At 45.4% G+C, this 27770-nt stretch overlaps 1 protein-coding gene across 2 annotated transcripts in view; it reads right to left on the bottom strand.

Moving 5' to 3' along the window:
* Positions 1-23871, bottom strand: part of RASSF1 (Ras association (RalGDS/AF-6) domain family member 1) — a 38544-nt gene extending 14673 nt beyond the window's left edge. The window contains exons 1-2 of one of the 2 annotated variants that reach the window (XM_015417856.1): positions 23454-23871; positions 12071-12195 (exon numbers count right to left, since the gene is read on the bottom strand). In XM_015417856.1, coding sequence (XP_015273342.1) covers positions 12071-12195; positions 23454-23784 — 456 coding nt within the window. In that variant the 5' untranslated portion in view covers positions 23785-23871. Of the gene's footprint in view, positions 1-2464; positions 2965-12070; positions 12196-23453 lie in introns of those variants that run through there. The other variant, XM_015417857.1, reaches the window with a different exon arrangement.
* Positions 23872-27770: the final 3899 nt, after the last annotated feature.

Below are 27770 nucleotides of genomic sequence, written 5' to 3'. Positions count from 1 at the left end.
GATGACTTTCTGTGGCTGCTGATGCGATTCTATGTGAAACCACCCTTGCAATAGAAATTCCAGACAGCCTGATGTGATCTGTTTTCTCTTAATTTGTAGTGAAGGCTTTCCTTTCACACCTGATTTCCACTGAAGCCCCTCACACATTGTGTTCTCACATGACACTCAAGATTTTCCATCTACCCTGTTTTAATTTTTTTAAACTTTGAGGAGCATGGGTAATGCAGCACTGCATAGAAATAGATGTCTTTAAAATTCCATCTATTTGCAGATGATCCCCCTCCCCAAAAGGCAGGCTGAGCTGTGGGTGATTCTATCTCTTTTAAAGAGTGCGAGTAATGCTGGATCGGCAGGAGAAGTGGGGGGGGGGGCGGGGGGGGGGGGGGGGGGGCGGGGAGAACACATCAGTTACATGGCTGGTGTACAGGGCTGGAAAATGCTTGGTGTAAAAGCAGCCCATGATGCATATAGATGAAAGCACTGATATTTTAAGTAACTGTAACAAACACCAATAACTGTCACATTCCACAGATCCCATAGCTCCCCCACCCACGCCATTTAAATGGCAGACATCTGAGGTACCAAGAGGTGAAGTGACTAAGTAAACCTCAAAATCTGAGTCACTGACAAAGGAAGAAAACTTTGTTCCAAAGTTAGAGTGTGAGACATTCGTCTTTCCTGCCAATTAATTTAAACAGGTTCATGTTCCTGAGATTGCCTTGATCCAAGCTGTCAGAACAGGAAAGTTCAAGACCTACCTAGAGGAACAATTTGGGAAGTCACTTGGTAGATATTCAGAGTACCTTTGTCCTCAAACTAATTTAACACACTTAAAATCACAGGAAGAAACATTTCACAACCAACTAGCTGAATCGACCTTTCCATTCACATAGATACTGCGACTCAGCCCAGCTAAAAATGAATGAGGATAATGAGGACATGAGCAGTCTCATCACATTCTGGCACCATGTAATCCCATCATGTCCCCAAGTGACCATTCATTCATTTTCTTGAATGAAGCTTGTTAAACTACTGTACTGGCATATGGCCTTATACATGTAGACCCTCTTCAAGCCATAATCCCACACCTGCCATTACTGCTAGCTTGCTCCTCAAAGTAATGTGTATTTCGTTTTTTCCATAGTTATTAGTGGGGGGTGGTGCAGCAGCCACCAACTCAATGTGGAACAGAGCAGTAACTAGCAAAACCAAACTGTTTGCCCCCTACCAAGTCTGTCATATACGTTCAGCATGGAGGAAAAAAGATAATAAATTCATGCACCTGAAAATATGGGACATAGTGCCAGCAAACTCTGTAGTAACCTACATCTCCCTATTTTGTTCTATCCATTTTGTCCCACCCTATGTGCATAAAAAACAGCCACTACTCTTCAGCAAAGCTATGCTGACACCTTTCACTCTACATACATTCCTGTATACATGCCCACCATTCCTTTGTCATATCATCTCTGATGCTTGTTCATATTATTTCTAATTTTATAATCCTAGTCCTGTTGCACTGTTTATTAGATGTCTTGTGCTATTTTATTGCATTGCATCACACTGTGCACTCCACCTTGAGGCTCCATGAGAAAGGTGGGCTATAATAAATGAAATGAAACTGTGTCTCCAAATCTGAGCCTCCATCATAATCTCTTCTGTATCTTGCTACCCACAGCTTTGCCATATTCACTATCAGCAGGGCTTTTCTAGTGACTGTACTCACTGGCACTGAATGCCCGCACCTTTTTTCAGGGCACTCCCAAGCCCTGATCAGGGAGTTGTTGGAAATAAGTACAGCTTTATATAGTAGTACTGGAAGCTTTTTTATACACTGAAAACGTACTGTCCCTGCAGCAGGAAAGTATCAATCCACCACCAATGTACGTGCTTCAGCTCATTTTCCAGTAAGTCACAAGTCACTCCCTCCTCCAAATATACCGTCCTTTTACACAGCAGTACTGGCATCCGAAATCGTGGACCGGCAAAACTGTCCCGTTTTCGAGCCAACCGTAAGAGGGAAAAATAAGGAAAAGCATCCCCTCCCATTCCACCATTCCTCTAAACTGTCGGTCATGCCCCCCCCCCCCCCCGCCCCCCCCGTCTGCCCTCCACAGAAGTTTGACCCTTTCGCAGCAGCAGCCCAAGCACTCTATTCATGGCTACTAGGGTTTAAAACCTGGAATCCCTCCCTTGAGCCAACCAAACTTATTGCTGGAGCTTTAATCATGAGGAAGGCCGAAACTGAAAGGGTTAGGCTGGTGGGGAAATCCTGCGCCTCCCTCCCATCATCAAGGGCAAGGAAAGAGCTCGAAGACCCGCGCGGGATTCAGTCCAGTTCACAGGAAGGTGCTGGGGGGGTGGGGAAGGGTATTCGCAGCCCCCAGTGGCCACCTATGGGGGTGAAGTGGCGTGGCATCTGAATTTCGGGAAGGGGTGGCGGCGGCAGAGGCGAGTTCCTCACCTTTTCCTTGTGGGGCTTGCGGATGAAGGAGGTTCGGGCTGTGAAGTACTGCTCCAGCTCCGAGTCGGAGTCTTCCTGGCTGCAGTAGCCGCTACTGGTGGTGCTGCTCCAGGTCATCTCGAAAGAAGGGGTGGCAGCCGCGTCACACTCGCTCATATCCAGCAAGCTCGAATTGGGGGGGGGGGCGCTTCTCTCTCACCTACGTGTGGAGTGTTAAGACCTCCAGCTACAGACCCGGGTTTCTTTTGCCGGGGAAACAGCTCCGAGCTCAAGCGACCGCGGAAAGTTCACGCCACGCCGGCTCCCTCCCACCCACTAACTACCTAGTTCTACTTTCTGCTTCTTCTGGCTCCGCCGAAGCCTGAGACTCAGCTCGCTTTTAAATATGGGGAATCCCCTCGGTAAAGGATCAAGGGCAACCCTGTTTGCCCGAGTTTCCGACTGCGCTAGTCCTCCTGGCAGCTACAGTAGACCCCAGCAGTCGAGAGACACCCAATTACCGCGCGCCCTACCCGGCCGGCGCTCTTCGAATGGCAAGTCAGGGCGGAGAGACACTCACCGCCCCCCTTGGCAGCCGTTGGGATTGAAACGTATACACTCCCCGCACGCGCCTGCCTGATTGGGCAAAGGGCGGGGCCACTGGATACGCGGCCCGGCGAAGATCTCCCGCCCTAGGCAAGCACGCCCTTTCTCTGATGGAGGGAGAGGCTGCAGTGATTTCATCCCCAAACTAGCCGTGCTGGGGTGGAGTGACGCTGAGTGAGTCGCTTGCCTGCTTTCTCTTCTGCGTGGCTTTCAAGTCCTCCCAGAATTGCAGGCCCACCTCCGCCCCACTCTACCAGTAAAACTTACAAGAGACGCCGGCAGCATTAAACATCCCAGGCAATTAACCAGCGAGTATTTCAGCTTTAGGTTCGGGCTGTTTGGCCGCATTCTTATGACTTAGTTGGAAGTAGGTGCTGTTGAAACACATTTCACCCTTGTTTACTTACACTGCCATCCTAAACTGAGTTACACCCCTGTAAATCAATTTAAATCAATGGGACTAGCAGGGTATAAAACTGATTAGGGCGGCACTGTAAAATACTTCTCTGCACTAGCCTTTCCACCTTATTGTTTCTGATGGAGCAGTCCAAGAAAGCGTATGTTAGAGAATAAACACATTAGTCTTTAAAATGTCACAAGACTCCTGGTAATTTCCATTATTATTCTCTTTGCCTTTAGCAATTTTGTAATGTTCAACAGATTAGGCTTTCCCCATTACTGGATCTCCAATTGGTAAGTTTCTGCAAATGGTGGCATCTCTCTTTGAAAACAACCTACTAACCATGAAAGACATTTTGGCCTGGTTATATGGGACTAAATATCACTGGTGACAATTTATCCAGCCATGCTTTCCTTTGCTTCTTGGTAACATTGCTTCTTAACATGCAGGCTGTATTTCCATATGCCTCTGAGTACATCTTGTTTTAAATAAATAAAATAAATCTGGGAGAGCTACACTAACTCTGAACATGGACATAATATAGTTATAATTGTTACAGTCATTGAGACATCTATTTGTGTCCTGACCTAGTGGCTATCATCTCATCCTGTGACAATTAATTCTATAACCTAATAATTTGCTGTTTCCTCTGCTATTGAATTATTCTGAGTTCTAGTATTACAGCAGAAAAATATTTCTCTTCACAAAGTAACAGTTCATAATTTTATAAAAATCTACCATTGTCACTCTTTATTCATCTTTTAATTTTTTTAAATAGCATTTTCCCTACTCTAGACTATTGCAATTATCACTAAGGAAAATCAGATGCATCAATATTATCACTTCAGAAAGGGATATGTGGCATACCTATTTGTTTACCTTTAGAAGTATGACACTTTCACAGTAACTGTAACTGATATATTTTACTAAATGGTTAATCTGATCCTACTGTTGTTTACTATTTCCATTGTTTTTGCTGAAAATATGTATCTTTAAATTCCATAAAACAAAATCTCTTTTCACCTTGTGATGTTCTAGATTGTTCCTTCTCTGGTCTGAACCTAATAGGAATAGTATTCAGAAAATATGTCTTAAGATATTTCAGCTCACATCAGGAAGTAGAAACAGAACCTTACAGAAAAACCTGTTTTTTTAGAAATATGTGGACCAGAAGCCAGTGGTGTTAGAGATGCCTGAGAAATACCATCTATAAATATATTTTGTGATACATCAGCAATTTTTTGTGGTTGTTCAGTCGCACAGTCGAGTCCGACTCTTCGCGACCCCATGGACCAGCTCCCGCCAGGCCCTCCTGTCTTCCGCCGTCCTCTGAAGTTGGCTCAATTTCATGTTCGTTGCATCGATGACAATGTCTAACCATCTCATCCTTTGCCGTCCCCGTCTTCTTTCACCTTCAATCTTTCCCAGCATCAGGGTCTTCTCCAGTGAGTGTTCCCTTCTCATTTGGTGGCCAAAGTATTTGAGCTTCAGTTTCATTATCTGGCCTTCCAGGGAACAGTCAGGGTTGATTTCTTTTAGGATTGACTGATTTGATCTTCTTGCAGTCCAAGGGACTCTCAAGAGTCTTCTCCAGCACCACAATTCAAAAGAATCTATTCTTCGGCACTCGGCCTTCCTTATAGTCCAACTCTCGCAGCCATACATGACTACTGGGAATACCATTGCTTTGACCATGCGGACTTTTGTTGGCAGGGTGATGTCTCTACTTTTTATCATGCTGTTTAGGTTCGCCATCGCTTTCCTCCCAAGGAGCAGGCATCTTTTAATTTCATGGCTGCTGTCACAGTCTGCGGTGATCTGGGATCCCAGGAACGTGAAGACTGTCACTACTTCCACGACTTCCCCTTCTATTTGCCAAGGAGTGATGGGGCCGGATGCCATGATCTTAGTTTTTTTTATGTTGAGCTTCAAGCCCACTTTTGCGCTCTCCTCTTTCATTCTGAGCAAGAGACTCTTGAGGTCCTCTTCACTTTCTGCCATTAGAGTGGTATCGTCTGCATATCTGAGGTTGATCTTTTCCCCAGCAATCTTAATTCCCGCTTGTGATTCATCCAGGCCAGAATTTTGCATGATGTACTCTGCATATATATTAAATAAGCAAGGTGACAATATACATCCTTGTCGTACTCCTTTTCCTATGCTGAACCAATCAGTTGTTCCATATCCGGTTCTAACTGTTGCTTCTTGACCCTTATACAGGTTTCTCAAGAGACATGTGAGGTGGTCTGGTACGCCCATGGGGAACAGGGACTCATGTGATAGGAACGGCCATTTGGCTAAATAACTCTCATCAAAGCTATTGTGCAACTATCTTTAAAGCTATCTTGCAGCTCCCTCTGTTTCAGAAATTAAACTACTTGTAGTAGGAACTGTTCCAGAGAGAACCCTATGTTAGTCTGTTAGCAAAAATGAACAAAGTCTTGTGGCATCTTGACTAACAGATTTTATTTCAGCATAAGTTTTTGTGGGCTATAGCCCACTTAGAGCCCAGTCAAGACTAAGATCTATTTTTACTTATAATAGGGAACGCTCACCAGCAGACCGCCAATTGGAATTCTTTTAAACCAATTAACCACCACATCTTCTGATACATTATATTTTTGCTCCGTCGATCCAAGATCTAGACATGCGAGGAAAGGATGAGTGTCATACTGCCCCTTTCTTCCTTCACCTATCTTCATTCATTTAGGTACAACTGACTCAGTCAATGACAATCAGATGAGATGCATCCAGCCTCTATAAACAAGAAAATATCAGGATAATGGCCAGATGCACAAAATTTAATCTTCCAAATGTGGTTCGTGTTTCTAAGTAAGGAAAGTCATAGAAGTAGTGCAGGGCGAGTGCCGAGTAGTAGCCTGTGGAGGGAAGGAGGCATGGTATAGCTCAATCTCATCAGATCTCAGACACTAAGCAGGGTCTGTACTTGGAAGGGAGACCACCAAGGAAGACTCTGCAGAGGAAGGCACTGGCAAACTACCTCTGCTTCTCACCTGCCTTGAAAGCTGCTTGCTGGGATTGCCATACGTCACCTGAAACCTGACAGCACTTTACACACACAAACTAATAGTCTATCTTTATAAAATGCAACATGGATTTAGATCTTCCCTCTAAGTGCATAAAACAGGCTCTAAATGGTCATGTAGCTACAGTGAAGAGGAAGCTATGGCTGTCTGGAAGGTTAGAGCCTTGTCAATCTGCCACATACCTTCAGACAGCCAACTAGTTCTACCAGGGCTCTTTTTGTAGAAAAAGCCCAGCAGGAACTCATTAGCATAATAGGCCACACCCAACAGCAGGAACCCATTAGCATAATGGGCCACACCCCTGACAGCACAGCTCATTAGCACATTAGGCCGCACCCACATGTTACCAGAAGTGTGGTTATCCAGCCACACCCACCTTTTGCTTATTATTCTGTTTACCTTGTTTGTTGTCAAAACCCAGGGGCTTTTTTTGTAGCAGGAACTCCTTTGCATGTTAGGCCACACACCCCTACTGTAGCCAATCCTAATGAGTTTCTGCTGTTGGGTGTGGCCTATTATGCTAATGAGTTCCTGCTGGGTGTGGCCAACTTGGGAGCCACTCAGAATTCGTTCCTGTGCGTTCCTGCCCAAAAATAGCCCTGAGCTGCTCTACCTTCCACTGACCTGTGGCACAGTGGTGTATAGGGCATGGAGCCAGGACCTCATGGAATCCTCTTTCTTCCTCCAGAAGAATTCATTGAAAGCAGCTAGAGAGCAGTTACTTTGTTCTGTTAAAAGTATTCAACATATAAATGCTATGTAGCATTCTAACAAACTGCTTTGCTTCCCTTCCATCCTTTCTAGTACATGGACTAGTCCATTATTTCTAGCATATACAGTAAAAATGAAAGCACTGTGAAAATAAGCAGTTTTTCCAAGGTCACACAGGTCTGGTGCAGCAGGATGAGATAACAGAATCTGGAAGTGAGTGACAGACAGAGAAGGCAATACCATTTAGGATTTCTAGTAAGAGTCACCATTTTTGGATACTCCCCATGTAAATTTTCTGCAAGAAGAAAACGTATTTATCAGGCTATAGCTCAGAGGTGTGGAACTCATTTGTTACGAGGTCTGGATCTGACATTAAATGTCACTTTGCTGGGCCGGATGATGTGTGCCATAAAATGCAACATGAGGTACCAGAGATATAACCTTTATAAAGATGATTTCAGATGCCAAATGGCAATAGGTTTAATTGGATTAGGTGTGATATGCAGAAGGGTAGTAGGCATGGAGATATCATCACTGGTAAGGAGACAGGAAACCTAGGTCCAGTTTGGTTCAGGAAGATTCAGTCCATGAGGATGCAAAGAATAAATGGACATAAGTCTGAAGAAGTGAGCAGTGACTCACGAAAGCTCATACCTTGCCATAAATTTTGCTACTGAACTCTTACTCTTTCTACGGCTATAAGAAACAATGACATTCAAAAACTAGTAGGGGGACATTTTAACCTTCCAGGGCATTCAGTTGCTGACTTAAGAGTAGTAGTGCTCTTACAAAGGAATTTCAGAGGAAGATTAGAGAGACTGATGAATTGCAACTGATGAATTGCTCAATGCATACTCCTGGGGTGAATTGAGACCTAGCTTTCTTCTCTCATTACCAATGGCTGCTATTGTTATTTGGCATCTGAAATCACTTCACTCTCCAAGATATAAGGACAAATGGACTTACATTCTAGCTGTATCTGAAGAAGTGAGCAGTTATTCCCGAAAGCTCATGCCCTGCCACAAAATTTGTTAGTCATTAAGGTGCTACTGGACTCTTGCTCCACTAATAAAGATTGCAAGCTGTGATATTAGGTTTCTTTTGTTGTTATTTTTTTCATCAGAACTGGAAAGGGGATCACTCCAAGTGAAATAATGTGTTGCTTTCAGACTGTACAAGATCTACTCACTGCTAGTGATGATAATAAAAAGTTTAAAAAGCAGGGGAGGGGGTTTAATGTGAATAAAGACAGCCAGTGAGGTGGAAGGGGAGAGAGGGAGACCATGTGTTGAACTAGAATATATGGAACTATAAATGTATTTTTAAATACTTAGCCATCTACTTCCATGGAATCCAATCCAAGTGTTGTAATTCCTAACCAGGGTCTTTTTTAAAGGAAATCCCAGATAGGCAAAGAGAAACATAGGTCCCAATCACACATGTGAGATAATGTGCAGGGGAAGCGAGGCTATTTACCCCGGAGGAAATTGACCCGCTGTCGTGGGTCCTAGATCTGCTGAGGCTGACTACTCCTCAGATGAGGAAGAGGCAGGAAGCAGCCCAGCCTCCTCTGGAGTCAGCCCAGAAGAAGAACCCTCAACTATACCTGAGGAGGAAGAGTCCCCAGCAGCTGCAAAGGAGGTGCAGCCAGAAGGAGAGGCCGATCCTGAGCCTGGCCCAGCACCCCCAGTTGCAGACACCCCGAGGCCAGACTCCTTGCCTAGTTCTCCTGAGTGCCCCAGACATAGGGCACGTCAGAGGCTGACTATGCAGGAGCGAAGAAGGAGTGCCAGACTCCAGCTCCTGCAGAGGCAGAGGGAAGAGCTATAAGCCTTTGCAGACTTCAACCCCAGGGAAGGAAGGACCTGCTCAAAAGCACTCAGTGCAACTGGTTCAACGCAGCAGCAACTTTGCTCACTCAGACCTGCTCCTGTGTGTGTGTAGCAGCCACTCCTTGTCCTTGCAACCTTGAATTGACCTTCTGGCTCTTTGACTTTTAGCTCTCTGACCTTGATTCTGGACTGTGTTTACAAGCTTCCAGTGTGTGGTTTCTGTGGCAGCCAGCCAAGACAGCACACCTGCAGTTGCGTGATCACACACTTCTTTGAAGCTGCGGGCATAGCCCGCCATTGCGTGATCAGACGCAATCGTGGGTGAGTTGGGTTTTTTTTTCTGCTGTTTGTTTTCGATTCGCTTATACAGAGGAACAATGAATCACATCTCTACACTGAGGGCTTCCTATGGCAGTATGTGATGATGCGCATATTGAGAAGGGGAAAAAACAATGGCACGGAGTTGGGATGGCCTGATCAGACCATCCCGATGCCATGAGAGCACGCTGGAGCCATCACACAGGAAAGTCCATCTGTGGCCCGTAGCAACCCGTTTGCTACTGGACTTTCCCCAGTGTCTTTTTACTCCGCTTCTTCGGCAGAGCGAAACGGGTTGCCGACGGATGCGGGATGCTTGCCAGATGTTCCTGTGTGATCGCGCCCTTAAAATCCGCCCTACATTCATGCCTATCGCACGGCTAATTCTGCATGTGATCGGGACCATAATCTTTTTTTTTCAAGAAACCTTTTCAGAATACGCCAAAATAATTTCCCTTCAATTCCCATTATTCCAAATGCATTTCTTTTCTGCCCCCCTTCCTTTTCTAACACGTGTGTGGGAGAGGGAGAGGGAGAGAGATCAGGTCTCACGGTAAACGGCAGAGCAGGCTTGTCAGAAGAATCTCTCCCTCTCCCCCCCACCCCTCTCTCCCCTCCTCCATCCCTCTCTCTCCCCCTCGCCCTTTCAGTATTCATGTACAGGAAAGCCACCCTGAGCTTGCCTTGGCAGGGAGAGCGGGGTATAAACTGAATGAATGAATGAATGAATGAATGAATGAATAAATAAATAAATAAACCTGGAATAAAACTTTGTTGGTCTTGAAGGTGCCATGGGACTCCCTCTCCAAACAAGGGAAGAGAGGCTAGGCAACGCAGCAGCAGCCCCAGAGGAGGAAGCAGGAGGGAGCTTTTCTCTGCTGCGTGCCTGTGCACTCTCTTTTTCCTTCCCCCTCACTTCCCTAAAGGAGGAAGAGAGGCTAGGCATCGCAGCAGCCCCTCAGAGGAAGCAGGAGGGAGCTTTTTTAGTACTGCACGCATGTACTCTTTTTCCTCCTCCCTCGCTTCCCTAAGGAGGAAGAGAGGCTTTGGCGATGCAGCAGCAGTAATGGCTAGGAAATGCAAGCACTTCCTTGTGGGCCATATACCAGCCCTGCAGGAGCCAGATATGGCCCACGGGCCACATGATTGACACCCCTGTTGTAGCTCATCTATCACTTTTCTATGGCACTTTTCTACTAACTGGGAAATTTTACATAGGGAAAGGTTCAAAAATATGGTTTTTTTACCTGCAGCTTTATTCTATTGCATAATTAGATCGAACAGTAAATATTTGTTGTGAAACAGAATTAAATACACACTGCCATATTTCTAGAATTGCATTGTGACCACTTTACCATCCTTCATGTATCCTAAAGCAGGATTCTTTAAGCTCATGGAAACATCAACAGTGAATGGAAACAGGCAAGAGGGCTTTTGAAGGAATTAAGTGGTTTAAATTAAATGACCAATTGAAAGAGATGGAAGAACACAGAAGATATGATTTTTACAATTGCCTAGGTGCCTTTGGGGGCGACAATAAAGAATCCTCCCCTCCCCCGAATGTGTGTGTCTGTGCATTTCTGTTCACCTTAGAAATATTTTATAAGTGCTGTTGCTAAGCAGTGTATTTCAATGACAGAAGCGTTTAGTCCAGCACATGGCAAAGTGTAAATTAGTAGTGAGCAATCCCAGCTGGGCTGATGGGGTGCCTATATTTAAGCCCCTGCCCTTTTTGCACTCCTCTCCTCTGGGGAGACATTAATATGCAGTCCCAGCTGCAGAGAGCAGTACCAACATAACAGGATGGAATTGGATCTGCCATGACCACAATTAAGATTACGATAATCTCTTCTGTTAAATCTTGAATTGTATGGAAAATGCAAATAAGTTGCTGTGTACGTTGAGGGTAGGGCAGAGTACCCCAGTAGAAGGATTCCCTCAAGGAGGCAGCAATAAGACCATCATCCATAACATGCCTATTGCTACACTACGAGAAACTATAATCATTGCGGTATAGATTTCACAAGGGAACCACAGAGCTCACAGAAGAAAGTTCGTCCATATCTAAGGAATTATGTGTACTCTTTGATAGTGTGTCAAAAGTACACAGGTTTTGCATGTTTGGTTCTATATGCATGGCCTACGTCCGTTGACAGCATCATGTCTTTGGGCCAATACAAACTTGTAACCTGCCCCACCCTCCAGATCTGCTCCTATAAAGGCATTTTGACAACTTACGAAAGAAAAAGATCCATTTTATTTTTAAAAAGGATATAAATAGATCATATAATGGTAATGTGATTATGATTTAGGCTGGGCCTCTGAATCCATTTTCTGTCACACCACATTTTTATCCTGCCCTCCCTCCAAGGAGCTCAGGGAAGCATATGCATTACTCTTCCTTCATCCATTGTGTCTTCACAACAAGCTGGTGAAGTAAATTAGGCTGAGAGAGAGCTGTTGGTCTAAGGTCACCCAGAGAGTTTCATAGCCGAGTAAAGGGTTTCATCTGGTTTCCCCCAGTTCTAGTGTGACACCAAAACCACTATACCACTATGCTTAGGCTCTGATTTATCCTGGAAACTTTTACATGTTTCTAGCTTCTTGTCACGTGGGTTCTTAGAGAGCTTTTTGCTATTCCTGACATATTTTCTTCAGATGTGAAGATATGTCTATTTTACAGCCTGCACAGGAGTGAGAACCATTTTCTTACCACATTGGTGTCTTTTTCCACCGTCTGCTCATTACATTCATTCTGATCACTGTCTTGATATCTGGGACCGCTGCAGTCAAGTCGGATCAGAACACGACATCGGTAGTGACAGATGAACTTGCAGTCTAGAGAAAAGTAAAATGAAGACAGACCATAAGGCAAGGGGACAAAGATCAGACTGAAAGGGAACTCATGAGAATTAGACTGAAAGCAATTGAATTTCCTGGATTCACTATGTGCCAGATGATCATCTCTGGTGTAGAGAAAAGAAAGGGCAGATCAGATGTCACTGCATATTACATGGTCTTTGAAGCTTAAAGTAGGCAGCAGTGGGCTTGGGGGAAAAGGGGTAAGGATGGCACTTGAATCACAATAGCAGTTTGGGTCTCTACAAGGCCAGCTCTGGGTTTTAGAGGTGCTGAGTAAAATACCCTCTGGCAGACCACCCAGTGAGTGAACTACCATTAACTTGTCTTGCTCCATCCCATTCCTCCTCATTCAAACAAAAAATAGGTGGTGATGCCTTTTGCTTCATGGTGTCACGTTCTGGCTTTCTAAGTGTCCTCTTCCTTTGACAAAGGCTTAATGGGATGTTATTTATCAGGTGATGTTATATACCTCCATGCCATGAAATCCTTCAGCAGCCCATTTCCATACATTAAGCCTCCTCTAAATGGACAGGACATTTTTCTTCAAGTCTGTTGGCAACCTTACTGCTTTCCAGGGCTTTTTTTGTAGAAAAAGCCCAGCAGGAACTCATTAGCATAAAAGGCCACACCCAATAGCAGAAACTCATTAGCACACTAGGCCACACCCATGACAGCACCACTCATTAGCATATTAGGCCACACCCCCATGTTACCAGAAGTGTGGTCATCCAGCCACACCAACCTTTTGCTTCTTATTCTGTTTACCTTGTTTGTTGTCAAAACCCAGAGCTTTTTTTTAGCGGGAACTTCTTTGCATGTTAGGCCACACACGCCTAATGTAGCCAATCCTAATGAGTTTCTGCTGTTGGGTGTGGCCTATTATGCTAATGAGTTCCTGAAGGGTGTGGCCAACTCAGGAGCCAGCCGGAATTCTGTTCCTGTGCGTTCCTGCCCAAAAATAGCCCTGCTGCTTTCCAACCCACAAAGATTGTGTATGTGAGCAAATGCTGTCAGCTGCAGTTCTAGGGTTGCCAAATCGACTTACCTCTGCCGGCGGGGGACTTTGTGCTGGCTCCTAGCGTGCGCGCCGCATGCACGTCACAGGGAAGTGACATCATGACGCCGGGCACGCTGGGGGCGGGGCACAGCCATTTGAGGGGAAAATATAGAGTTTCCCCCTCAAATGGCTATGCCCTGCCCCCAGCGTGCCCAGCGTCATGACATCACTTCCCTGTGACGTGCACGCGGGGGTGGGGTTTCCCCCGGGGCCCGATTCCGAGGGGGTGGAAATTGGGCCTCCAAAGCGGGGGGAAATCTGCCCCCCAGGGGGATTTGGCAGCCCTATGCAATTCCTAGCCGCTATCATCACTTGCCTCCCTGGGAAAGGCCCAGCCAGCCTAGTGGGCTTTATCCTGCCACCATCGCTCAGCCCAAGAGGGCAATTACTGGTAGCCAATGCTGTGCCACGTCAAATTAGAGGTCATCAATGGGCCTTCCCAACTGAAGGTCCTGGCAGATTCACATGCATATTTGTTGCTTCTATTCATATATTTTATATGTTTGGTCTGAGTTGTCTAAAAACACATTTATACATGAAGCAAACTTTCAACATACAAGTGACTTTAAGATAAAACAAAACTGGAAACCACGTTCAAATCTAGACTTTGTCCTGAAACTTGCTGGGTAAGCTTGAGCCAGTCACTCTCACCTATGCTATCCTGAGCTTCTTGGAGGAATGATGGGGTTGTAATGTAGTGGTCATGGTATTCATGAGCACTACTCTCCTTCAGGTCCTTAGATTATCCTCTTCCCCCTCCCCCAAGCTGTGCTGGCAACGACTCACCTACTCTCCCATTGGCCACTGGGGAAGCTGCCTTGGTGTCCTATTGACCCATCCTGCCAGCTCCTCCATTCTTACACCCCCACTTTTGATGCATTGCACCTTGGGAGTTGTAGTTCTCAGCTGACCTTACTGCAACCATAGCACAGGGATTAAAACTACAATTCCCAAGCTGGGAGTCCCAAGAGGCCATGGGGCATTAGCAGGGAGTCAGTTAAACTGTTAATCAGTTAAAGTGTTAAACAGGAAGCAGCTTTGGAACTGAAAGGGGTCAGGGGGAAAGGGTAGGCTTTCTCGCTGAATTACAATTGATCTTCAGACAACAGGGATCAGTCCCCATGGAGAAAATGGTTGCTTTGGAGGGTAAGCTCTATAGCATTATACCTCACTAAAGTCCTTCAACAAATCTGGCCCTTCCCTTTGTATTGCCAACCTCCAGGCAGCACCTGGAGGTAGGGCTGCCAAGCCGCAGCGGGGGATCCACGCGTCTTCACAGGATCCCTGCCGCGGGAGACAGCGATACGCATTGCACCTCCGTCACCAGGATGTGACGCTACACGTCGCTCTGGCTCGTTGCCAGACCGACGCGTAGTGTCACTTCCTGGTGACGGCGGTGCAACGCGTATCGCTGTCCCCGTGGCAGGGATCCTGTGAAGACGTGCGGATCCCCCGCCGCGGCTTGGCAGCCCTACCTGGAGGTCTCCAAGATCAGTTCTGGAGAAAATGGCTGCTTTGGGCAGTGGACTCTATGGCATTATGCCCTGCTGAGGTCCCTCCCCACCCCAAAAATGTGCCCTCCCCAGGCTCTACCCCTCATATCTACAGGTATTTCCCAACCCAGAGTTGGCAACTCTGTAACTGGCTACAGAACCGCTTTCCAGACCCTTGGAAACCAGAAAACATGGCATGCAGCTCTCCTGCCATACTACCCACTTGGGGCAGCAAAATGACTCGAGATAGCCCTGCCTTATAGCTAAGCAGAATGAAATAAACATGGCTTGTCTCCCTCTATTTTCCCCTTACCTCTGCTGCCCCACCAGCCACAGCTGGGACACTCACCTGGAGCCTCTTTCTAGAGCTTGTTGTATTTCTACCCACAACAGGCCTTACTCCTAGTAATCTGAATAAATATCCAACCAACTACCGCCATTATTTTCAGCTTTCCCCAGACTGCTGGATGAACAAAGATGGTGCCATTTTTCTGCAATGACACTAACTTGCTCACATGAAACTTTCTGTGTCCAGTGTGGACAAACTGAGATTATCCCTCATTTACCAGATGCCTTACAGTAAGAATTCTCATGCACTGTAACTCAGCCAAACCCCCCCCCCCATTTTGTTTCATTACCACCTAGGGATGCCAGCCTCCAGGTGGGACCTGGGGATCCCCTGGAATTACAGCTCATTTCCATACTAGAGAGAACAGTTCCCTTGGAGAGAACGGATGTTTTGGAGGGTAGACTCCTATGGCATTGTACCCCAAAGAGGTTCCTGTCCTCTCCAGGCTCCATCCTCAAATCTCCAGGAGTTTCCCAACCTGGATCTGGTCACCTTAGCTCCCCATCCCCTACTGGTGGCTGAGGACCTGGCAACCCTACACCATCTCTCTTTGAACGTTCTTCTTTCTCAGCCTCTCCCTTTCAATAGATTGGTATACAAATTAGCAGGCTGGCTGCTTAGCAAGGCCTAGCACTTTATGTGCATTATATGAATAAGCAGTGCAATATCTCATAATCTGAGTTAATATTTATTCCATCTTGCCTTCCCTATGTACCCTATAGATTTGTGCCTCTGCCATCTGTTCTTGGAACCATGTGATCTCTGCAATATTAGCTATCATTTTATTTCTACAGTCCTTAGAAAGTAAAGAATTCCCATTTTAAACTTATCTGCTCTTTAGCTAAATGTGGCATAAACTCCTGGGCATTGCTTTAATAAGGCTGTGCCTTGCATTACTGACATAGCCTCTTGACAGAAAGACATAATGGATCAGATAGCAATCCCCCATATACACAGTCTTCAAAGGAAGAGGCATGAAAGGCCTCTCTGTCCTCAGGCATCACCTTTCCTTGGCAGCTACTCTGCTGCCTGCCAGGACAAAGGCCTCATTCTAAGGCTTCATTTTAAGGGACAGCCTGCATTGATTATTCTCCGCTTGGATGGTTTGGAACTGCTGTACAGGATATATGCTCATGTGGGAGGAATGTCTAATGTCAGTCACACGCTGTTTGGCACAGTGTCACCCTCAGCAGAGGGAGTGCCATGTTAGGTTAGGCCTCTAGTCCATTACAGTCTGAGCTTATAACTTGAACTGCCAGAATGGCATCTATAAACACAGTGACAGAAAAAGTATCAAGTACTACTAGGTTAAAGTATAAAAGTAATGTGTTAAGAATAAGAATATAACTTAAAACATCACGTGGCAAGACAAACATGACAATAAACAATTGTACAATATCTAATACCTATAAAAAAGAATGAACATAGCACCAAGTGTCAATAATACGTGTTATCAGGTGTCACTAGTTAAGCTATATGAATACAATGGACAAGAGCAAACATCCCTTTAAGGATTAACCCACTAGTTCCATTTGTACATTGTATATCTAAAAACTATATATTAGCCTTTAGCAATATAATCATTTCTCTAAACTCATTAATGTCTTATTGTTCAATTTTTATTTTCTTTATCTGCCTTCTGTGTTCAACAGTAAAATGTGTATATAAGGGACAAAAGCAGGATATGTCTCAGATATATGTCCACTTTTTCAGTTCTTTTGTTTCTGTTACAATATGAAAGCTTTGGATTTGCTGGCATGTAAGGGATGCAATCCTGAAAGCCGTTTCTGGAATATCCCTGAAAGTGGGAGAGAATACTATCAGAGTATTAAAGGACATTCCATTTGAAGTAAGACAACGGAGAAAGAAGTATAAAGAACTTGTGCTTTTTCTTCAGACAAATTCAATTGGATATAAATGGTTATTTCCAGAAGACGTTACTTTCAAGATTAAGGATAAAAAAGAAAAGATTGACTCTGTTCTGAAAGCTCAAGAATTTTTAAGGATCCAGTTGGGAAGGCCAGAGGACGGTAAAAAAAGAAGAGGACAGCAAGTCCAGTGGTGAGCTAGACTCGGGTTCTTCTGGAGAGGACTCTCTCTCAGAGCAAAAAGCAGCAGCCCCAAAAAGTCCTTATAAGTTACGGAAGAGAAGGGGAAAGGATAAGGAAAGGCTGAAGGGCTCTGAATTGTGCCTTTGAGAACTTTGAAATGGGATGATTGGGGGTACTGTTTTTAGACAGTTAAATTTAAGCTTTAAAGGAAAAGTATTATAAATGTTTGACTCAGTTTATAATATGATTAATGTTGGGAAGACTTGATGTAACTAAGCTAGTGGGAGGATCTCCTCTCTTGGGTTTTTAGTCAGTAGTGGGTTCTTTGCTTTATCCCATAAATGTAGTTTCCCCTCCTTTTTCTTCTGTTGTAGTTTTTGTAGTGATATAAAAAATAATAAAAAATCCCCTCCGGGGGCTCAAAAAAAAAGTATATTTAGTTCAACCCATTTCCATCCCTGACAACTTGAACAGAAAGGATCAGGTGATGTGAAAAACCTTTGCTCTGGAGAGCAGCTGTCAGTCTGAGAAGACAATATTGAGCTTGATGGACCAAAGTCTCATTCTGTATAAGGCAGCTTCATGTGTTCATTGCCATTGACTAATTGGATAGTTCAACCTCAGTTCATATCCATAAACCAAACAATAATAAAATATTGCATTTGCTTACTTTAGTTGTCTCAAGTTATCTTTATTACCAAAATGGGCTTTTTTTGAAGCTGTCTGCTCTCTCCTGCGCTCCCATTAAAGCATAATTTATGTTTTGGCCAGTAGGATTTCAGAGAAAAGCACACAAAGTGACTGCAATATGTACCCTCAAACCAGAAGACAATGACTCTAGACCAAGTGTGATTTTTGAGATTTTACTTGATTTGTGACTATCAAACAGTAGGCCTCTCAGCAGCCACATGCTCCATAGGTAGGGGTGCCAGCTCTGGGTTGGGAAATACCTGGAGATTTGGGGAGGGGGGTGGAACCTGAGGAGGGCAGGGTTTGGGAAGGGGAGAGACTTCTATGGGATATAATGCCATAGAGTCCACCTTCCAAAGCGGTGAACTAATACGCTGCCTGGAGATCAGTTTTAATCCCAGGAGATCTCCAGCCACCACCTGGAGGTTGGCAATCCTATCCATAGCAAAGAACAGGAGGAACCACATTGAACAACAGACCAGACTATATCTCAGGATGCCTAAGGGAAATATAATGGAAACTTGCACCAGTGTAGCATAATTTCCAAGGGGATTTTTGAAACCAGCTTCTCAGATACAGAATCCAGTAAATTTTCAGCAACAAAGCCCAGTTCTACACTGCAATGTGTAGTTTATGCTTGCTCAGCTTCACCAGTATGAGAGTGAAACAACCACCACTGAGAATTACACCTGCTGTATGATACCAGGTCTCTCTGATCAATTCTTATGCCTTTCTCCTTTCCCTTCTGTAGGATAAATGAGGAAAATTACTTTCTTTCCATTGTATCTGAAGTAGTGAGCTCTGACTCACAAAAACTCATGCTGTAATAAAAGTCCGTTAGTCCTTAAGGTGCTACCCAAGGGACTTTTGTTATCTACGACAAACGAACAGACTTCCTGCAATATTCAGCTTATTCTTTGCCCCTTTATTCTAGAAAGGACTTTAAACACTCTGACACCCTCTAGTGACAAAAGCAGCAATCTGTTCTAAATTACAGGCACATGGAGAATGAAGCCTATGTTGGTATTCTCAAGCCACTCACTAAGATCTACAAAAATGGAACACGTTTATTCTAGGTTAGTTCATCTGGAACTATTACCACCCTCTTGATCATTATTCATGACCATTCACAATTTTTAGTGAATTAGAATTAAACCATTTGCACCATAAGTGGTCGAGGGAAGGTGCCTTGGTTTAGTGACTTGTTTATAATAGTCATCATGGGCTCATTTATGTAGTACTTACGTGATTTTAGCAGACAGGGTGGGTAAGGGCCCAGTTGTGTATCCTCTAGAAGCAGTGTTGCATTGATTTCAAGACTATCTCATACAAGCCATTCGATAATTTAACATGCTTAAGGAAACAATCCTGAGCAGCTGTATTTAGAAGAAAGCTCTATTCCATTCAATCTGCACTGTGTGAATTTGGTTTTATCTACTGCTTCAGTTAAGCAAACTCAGGAGCACGATGGAAGACAGGAGGGCCTGGCGTGAGTGATGTGGACCATGGGGTCGCAAAGAATCGGACTCGACTGTCCGACTGAACAACAACACTGCTTCAGTTATCCCTTTCTGGATCCCAAATTTTTTTTTGAAAACCTCAGCAATAAAAATTACAAACAGTTCCATTCCTTACAATCTAGCTTGTTTGTCTTATCTGTACAATGAGGCTGGCTGTTTAACTCTTACTCTGATAAGCCCATACAATAGAGATAGGAAAAAGCCCTAGAGCATCACAGTATCACCACTTCCTGGTTCCAGGCAGAAGTGATATTGTGGCATTGAGTGACATGGTTTCCTCCTCCTGCTCCACTGAGTGCCAGCATAGGACTGGCTATCCATCTGTTTCCAGGCACAGTTCAAAGTGCTGGTTCTTACCCTTAAGGCCCTAAATGGTGTGGGGCACTGTCTTCTCCAGTACCATCCAACTTGCCAGTTATTCCTGCCTCTCAAGCCTTGCTTTCTGGGGCCCCACCTTAGGCTTACCAGTCCCCAGGTCAGGGCGGGGTTCTCTTGCTTTTTGGGGCTTCAGCCCACCGTTGGCCAGCTGGCTGGCATGAGAAACCCCGCCCCAAAACAGGGGCTCCCAGCGCAACATCCCTGATGTTATGATGTCACCTGGAAGTGACATCATCACATTGGGGATGTGGGCAAAACTCTATGGTAAATCTGCCTACAAACCATAGAGTTTTCCCTCAAACTAGAGCATTGCCAGCGCGATGAAATCACTTCTGGGTGATATCATAGCATTGGGGATGTCCCAGAACGCCCTCAAATCCCCCCACCAGAGTGACGAGGGGGACTTGGCAACTTTACTCCACCTTCAGAGGGAGGAGGCTGATGGCTAGAGATGGCATTTTCTGTGGTGGCACCTCACCTTTGGAATGCCATCCCTCTTCAAGCTTGCATATTTTACTGTCTTTTAGATAACCAGGTCAAAACACATCTTTTTACTCCAGATTTTAATTAGGGGTTTCATCTTTCCAGCTTTTGTAATGGTCTGAGGTCTGTTTTATGGATAGTCCTATGCTGTTTATGTCCTCTGGCTTGTTGTTTTTATATCGATAGCTTATTATTTTATTTTAATTGTAAGCCACCTTGAGCAGGACTAGGGTTGCCAGGTCCTACCTGCGATCTGGCAGGGGGCTCCCTCATCTGGACCATGATCTTCAGCCACGTGTGCAAAACACGCGGGGTGTGATGACATCACCCAGAATTGACATCATCACATTGCTGCCGTGGGGGTGACACTCTAGTTTTTGGGCAAAACTCTATAGTTTTTTGCCTTCAAAACCATAGATTTTGCCCAAAAACTAGAGTGCCACCCCCCTGATGTCAGTGATGCGATGATGTCACTTCTGGGTGACGTCATTGTGTCAAGGACGTCGCCCAATGATGTCCCTGTTTGGGAGTGGGGCTTCCCCTGCCAGCAGATCGAAGCTCTGAAAATTGGCGGAACCCCCACCCGGACTGGGGGTCTGGCAACCCTAAGAAGAACTCTGATGAGGCGGCATTGAAATCTCCTAAATAAGACAATAATAAATCCTTGGGGCTGCCCTTGAAAATGACTCAAAAGCTTCAGCTGGTGAATAATTTGACAAAGCATTTGCTTTGGGGTTCAGTTCAAGCAACTGGTTATTATCTTTAAAGCCCTTCATGACCTGAGGCCCATATGCTTTCAGGACCACCTCCTGGTATAGACCTCTGCAGACATCAAGGTCAACCCAGAAATCCCTACTGAATCATTCCTCCTTTCTGGACAGCTTGTTTAGTCTCAACCAGAAAGTAGGCATTTCTGTTGCTGTTGCCTATTGTAGAATACCCTCTCTGACACTGTGCAACAGATCCCCGTCCCCTTGGATTTTTAAAAAGCCTGTAAGATATGGCTTCTTCAGAAAATATTTGCTGATGGCTTGGGGTTACTGATAAAGTGGATGTGGGTGTAATTTTTTTTGTAGTAAATGTTCCTTTTATAACTTGTGTATTGTAAAAAAAAATGGTGAGCCACCCTGAGCTTTTGAAAAAGCAGGATTTAAATATTCCTAATAAATAAACAAGCAATAAATATGTAATGCCCCCTCAAAAAACATAGGACCACTGTCCCTCTACATTCACAGCATACATTGGGTGAGAATTATTGACAGTCTCTTCTCTGGAAATATTTGCAGCTGCATACACTGTCCATCACACAAGATAACGGCAATATTAGCCAAGGAGATGACTTGTTTACATCTAACAGCCTTCACAGATCAGTAATTTTAATTCACATCCACACAGGTAATAGTTTTTACTATGGCAGTTCAGATTTTCAGGTGTCATCAAATGGTGCAATACTAGAGGTATGACATTTCTGAAAAATTTTAAGGTATGGGGGAAAAATGCGCTCTCCCTCTAAATTCTCCTGGTTCTCCCCCCCAGGCCTTCACATCTCTTCATACCAAGTGATGTGCAAGTGCATCAGTCAGCCCCAAGGCTGGGTATAAAAGAGTTTCAAAAAGCCAAGGCACACAATACAGCAGTTTTGCTGAAATTAAGTGGGTCTTGTTACCTACATGGGAAATCCTCTTGGGAACCCTATTTATGCTGCCTTGGATTCCACAATGGAAGAAAGGTGATATATGAATGTAACCAATAAAAACCAAATAAGTGGTAAGAGAATTGTGGCAGCTGTTTATATGGATGTAAAAATTCGACTTTGGGATTTGTCAGTCATGATGCCACACACATTTTATATGAGTGCTTCCACATGCATTAAAAAGTCAAACTAGAAAAATAGAAACTCTTTTATTTTTATAAGCTTATGACTCGGCCAAAGCCTCAGTCTTATGCACACTTACTTAGAAACAAGTCCCACTTACATTACTTAGACTGACTCCTGAGTAAATAGTTTTTGAGTGGTTTTTGCCGGTCAAGTCACAGCTGACTTATGGCGATCCTGTAGGGTTTTCAGAGGTGGTTTGCCATTACCTGCCTCTGTGTCTCGACCCTGGTATTCCTCGGTGGCCTCCCATCAAAATACTAACCAGGGCCAACCCACCCTATTTAGCTTCTAAAATCTGATGAGATTGGGCTAGCCTGGGCTATGACAAGGTAACTTATAACTGGAGAAACATGATTGTATGATTTTGACATTTATCAGGGTGTTCTTCAGGCATAGTAATTCACCCAGCATTCAAATAAGTTAACAGAAGCTGTAATAGACATTTCATCAGTTACTTTGTCATTTACTTTGTCATTTGAAGAACTTCAAAAGGTCTTGAAGCATGAAGCTTCCAGTCAACTGTTGAGCCAACGGAGATACTACTTTAACATATCCTGTCTGGTTCAGGTGGGTAGCCATGTTGGTATGAAGCAACAGAACAAAGTTTGAATCCAGTGGCACCTTTAAGACCAACAAAGTTTAATTCTGGGTATAAGCTTTTGTGTGCATGCATACTTCTTCGTTTACTACCTTTTTTGTGGCAGGGCCCTAAGATTCTGTAATGACTGGATAATTTTAAAGTGATGCAACAGATGTAGTCCCCCCCCCCAAGCAATAAGTGATAAGGAAGCTTCCCCCCACTGAGTTCTGCACGTCATGTAGAGGTTAAACCAGCCAGAGAAAAGGTAGCCCAACACAGTCTGCAAAACCAGCTGACAGGATTACATAGGGTTGCCACCGGTGGAGGATGAGGGGGAAGGGTTGCCACTTGCCAGATCTAGGCAGGGAAACTCCTGGAGATTTTGGGATGGAGCTTGGAGAGAACAGGGACCTCAGTGGGATATAATGACATAGAGTCCACCCTCCAGAGCAATTATTTTCTCCAGGAGACTGGATCGCTGTATTCTGGAGATGAACTGTAATTCCAGGGAATCCCCAGGTCGTACATGGAGGCTGGCATCCCTAGGACTACAACACCTTGAGCTGCTTTTCTATTTAATATTATTATTATTATTATCATCCTTATTATTATCATTAATTATTATCATTATTATTACCAGCCTGACATTTAACACAACCAAAGCTGGGCCCCGAGAATATTCATCCTGTGTTTCTTCCAGAACCCCCTGCAAGAGCTAACTTGGCAAACTCTACCACGTGCTGCTGGTACTTACGGACACACTGCAGACGCTTCTTGTACATGCCCCAGATAAACTCCCCGCACAAGTCGCACCAGGTCGGCTGATTCTGGGTGCAAGGCTTGAAGATGTGCCCCTCGCCCAGCTCCTCGGTCAGTTTGGGGTCGCTCTGGCCGCCCAGGAGCCGAATCTGTCTCACGCGGCTCAAGATCTCGGGCACCTTCCCGGGGGCGATCCTCAAGGCGTTGGCCCTCTCCAGCCGGACCGGGCGCTCGGATGTGCCTCGCAAGCCTCGAGTCAGATCCAGCTGCTTCTCCAAGTTGAGGTTCTTCAGCTCGATCATCTCCTGGCTCGTGGACCGGTTCATGGCTGTCAGCGAGAAGAGGGCCTGGAAACCGGCTCAGTGTCCCCATCAGAGTCTAAGGAACATCGCCGACCCGTCGGCGCTTTTCGGACTTTGCTGCCCCGGGCAAAAGAGCTCAAGCCCTTGTTCCATGTTTCTGTCTCAAAATTTCCCCCTTCTCTTGTCTTCGCCTCTCTCCCCCTCAGAAGAGTCGCAGGCGATATTTGGTGGGAAGATTAGAGTTCAGTGGCGCTTCCCCCGCCCCACCCCCGTCCTTCTTGGAACAAGCCGGCAGCTTTCTTGACTTTTCAGCTTCGGCCTTCTTGACGCGAATCACGCGCTGTCAGAAAGGAAGGTAGTGGGGGTCACATTCCTCCGAGGTGCGCCTGAAAAGTGCTGCTCTCACTGCTTTTTTGGCGCACAAACAAGCAAAGGAAAAGTCCCAGCTTCCCTCCTCTTCATTCATGTTTCTTCCCTCACGGGGTGTGGGGGGGAGACAGCCAAGGCGGTGCCTCGCCTTGTACGCTTGGGGGCTGTCGCCTCCACCCCTCCCCACACTTCCCGCCTTAAGGCACCTTCAGAGCAACAGAGGAACCGCGGGTACATCCCCCTCCTCCGCGCAAGTTTAAAGAAAGTGATGGCGCTCAGCGCAGCGCCTCCGGGACAACTGTGTGGTATTGTTAGGAAGACATGCCGACGAACTGAAAGGGCGGGCGCGGAGATATGGGGCGGCACTTTTACTGCTTTGAAAGATGCCAGAAAGAAAGGCAGTTCCCCAGGAAAAGCGCGCTGTCTGAAGCTTTCCATTACCCCATAAAGGGTGATTGGCCAGGGGTCGTACCGCGCCAGGGTTTTTGCTTCAGGCCTCCTACGGGTGGGGCCGAGCGAACATGCACAGCGCCCCTGGCCGCCTATCCCGTCTGTCCTTCTGCTCGCACAGCGAGGCTCTTTGGCTCACCCTTTATAGCCGTTTCTATAGCAATGCAAGCAACCGCAGCGCTTCAAGAGGCCAGAGTCTTACGTCAAGTTTAGGGGAGAAGGAGTGTGCAGAGTGAGCCCGCAGCACCGCCCTGAGATGCAACTTGGGGGAGGCGATAGGCAGTTGCCAGGCTGGGCAGGGAGACGCAGTATATTAATTTAAACCGTTGTTTGTCTTTTTAAGATCCAGGAGGGCAGCCGTGTTGGTCTGAAGCAGTAGAACAGTTTTCTTAATCTGAGGAAGTGTGCATGCACACAAAAACTCATACCTTGAATAAAACTTTGTTGCTCTTAAAGGTGCCAGTGGACTCTGTCTTATTAAAGTTTACCATTACCTTCTCTTGGGAGCGCTCATGCCTATAAGCACTGCATGACAGGTTTTTGGGGAAACTTGGTTGAATTGCTCCATTTCCAGCAGCTCCAAAAGGACAGTTTCCTTGGTAGAAAAACATGGTGCCCTTACTTCTGGTACAACTGAAGCAGGTTAGAAAGCCTTATAGATACAGATACAGTTGCCAACTGCATAGATAAATAAAACCTTGTTTCTTGTTGTTCAGTCGCACAGTCGAGTCCAACTCTTCGCGACCCCATGGAGGCTTAACGGAAGGTTATATACCTAGCAGTGTTCCCTCTAAGCTAAGTTAATGTGAGCTAGCTCACAGTTTTTTAGGCTCTGGCTCACACATTTTTGTCGTAGCTCAGGAAGGATGGCTCCAGAGCAAACCGACTGATGCAGCAGGCAAATGGCTCACTCACAACTTTAATGCCAGTAGCTCACAAAGTAGAATTTTTCCTCACCAGACTCCACAGCGTAGAGGGAGCATTGATACCAAGTGATATTATTTACTTCCTTGTGCCATTAAATGCTTCACTTTCTAATTTCCACACATCAAGCCTCTGTTAAAGGGACAGGATATCTTCAGGCTTGTGGGCAACCTTCATTGTAAATCCTAACCATTACACCACATTGGGTTTTGTGAGGTGGCTGCTGTTGAACACTAGCAAGTATCCAGTCCTTGGTAAGTCATGCAAGTCAGGGGGTAGAAAGTTGCTTAGTGGTTGTTGCCTGGCCTTTTTCTGATGAGTCCTCCATCAAAGTCTAAAATATCCCTGAAAAGGATCCTACCCTCCTCCTGCCTTTTACTGAAAGATACCAAACCATAAAGGCTGGCAAGACAGTTGTGGTTGCCTAGTGACGACCACTTGAAGGCATTAGTTTCTTAAAGCTACAGGCTTCTACCATGGAGGTGTTAACCCCCCCAGGTTTTGTTTTTAATTTCAGATTTTTCTGCAAACCTGGGGCTTTTTTCAAGTTTGGCTTGAATTGACTCCCAGGTGAATGTGTATAGGGTTGTGAACCAGTCTGCTTTAGCATAAGTTAATGGGAGTTTTGCGGCATCTTAAAGACTGACAAGAGATCAAATTGCCAACATTCGCTGGATTATAGAGAAAGCAAGAGAGTACCAGAAAAATATCTACTTCTGCTTCATTGACTATGCTAAAGCTTTTGACTGTGTGGATCACAACAAACTATGGCAGGTCCTTAAAGAGATGGGAGTACCAGACCACCTCACATGTCTCTTGAGAAACCTGTATAAGGGCCAAGAAGCAACAGTTAGAACCGGATATGGAACAACTGATTGGTTCAGCATAGGAAAAGGAGTACGACAAGGATGTATATTGTCACCTTGCTTATTTAATATATATGCAGAGTACATCATGCGAAATGCTGGCCTGGATGAATCACAAGCGGGAATTAAGATTGCTGGGGAAAAGATCAACAACCTCAGATATGCAGACGATACCACTCTAATGACAGAAAGTGAAGAGGACCTAAAGAGCCTCCTGCTCAGGGTAAAAGAGGAGAGCGCAAAAGTGGGCTTGAAGCTCAACATAAAAAAAACTAAGATCATGGCATCCAGCCCCATCACTCCTTGGCAAATAGAAGGGGAAGTCGTGGAAGTAGTGACAGACTTCACGTTCCTGGGATCCCAGATCACCGCAGACTGTGACAGCAGCAATGAAATTAAAAGACGCCTGCTCCTTGGGAGGAAAGCGATGGCGAACCTAAACAGCATGATAAAAAGTAGAGACATCACCCTGCCAACAAAAGTCCGCATGGTCAAAGCAATGGTATTCTCAGTAGTCATGTATGGCTGCGAGAGTTGGACTATAAGGAAGGCCGAGCGCCGAAGAATAGATTCTTTTGAACTATGGTGCTGGAGAAGACTCTTGAGAGTCCCTTGGACTGCAAGAAGATCAAATCAGTCAATCCTAAAAGAAATCAACCCTGACTGTTCCCTGGAAGGCCAGATAATGAAACTGAAGCTCAAATACTTTGGCCACCAAATGAGAAGGGAGCACTCACTGGAGAAGACCATGATGCTGGGAAAGATTAAAGGTCAAAGAAGACGGGGATGGCAAAGGATGAGATGGTTAGGCATTGTCATCGATGCAACGAACATGAAATTGAGCCAACTTCAGAGGACGGGGGAAGACAGGAGGGCCTGGCGGGAGCTGGTCCATGGGGTCGCGAAGAGTCGGACTCGACTGTGCGACTGAACAATAAAAAAGACTGACTTTTCCACCAGCATAAATTTTTGTGGATTATAGCACATTCCTGGCTGTAGTCCACAAATGTTTTATGCTAGAATAAAATTTTGTTAGTGGTTAAACTCCTGATAAGGAGCTGCGGTGGCTCAAGTGGTTAAGACACTGAACTGCAGGCTGTGGAAGGTCAGTAGTTCAGCAGTTCAAGACCCGGGTGCCGCAAGATGGGGTGAGCTCCTGTCTCTAGTTCCAGCTCCTGCCAACCTAGCAGTTCGAAAGCAAGAAATTGCAAGTAAATAAATAGGTACCACGTCAGTGGGAAGGTAACAGCGTTCCGTGCGCCTTGGTGTTTAGTCATGCCGGCCACATGACCACAGAAACGTGTTCGGACAGCGCTGGCTCTTCGGCTTTGAAATGGAGATGAGCACTGCAACCCTAGAGTCGGATTTGACTGGCTTTCGAGCAAGGGAACCTTTACCTTT

Source organism: Gekko japonicus, unplaced genomic scaffold, assembly GCF_001447785.1.
Source record: "Gekko japonicus isolate JY-2015 unplaced genomic scaffold, Gekko_japonicus_V1.1 scaffold314, whole genome shotgun sequence".
Lineage (NCBI taxonomy): Eukaryota > Metazoa > Chordata > Lepidosauria > Squamata > Gekkonidae > Gekko > Gekko japonicus.
The sequence above is the reverse complement of the archived record's forward strand: the minus strand, read 5'-3'. Positions and strand labels throughout refer to the sequence as shown.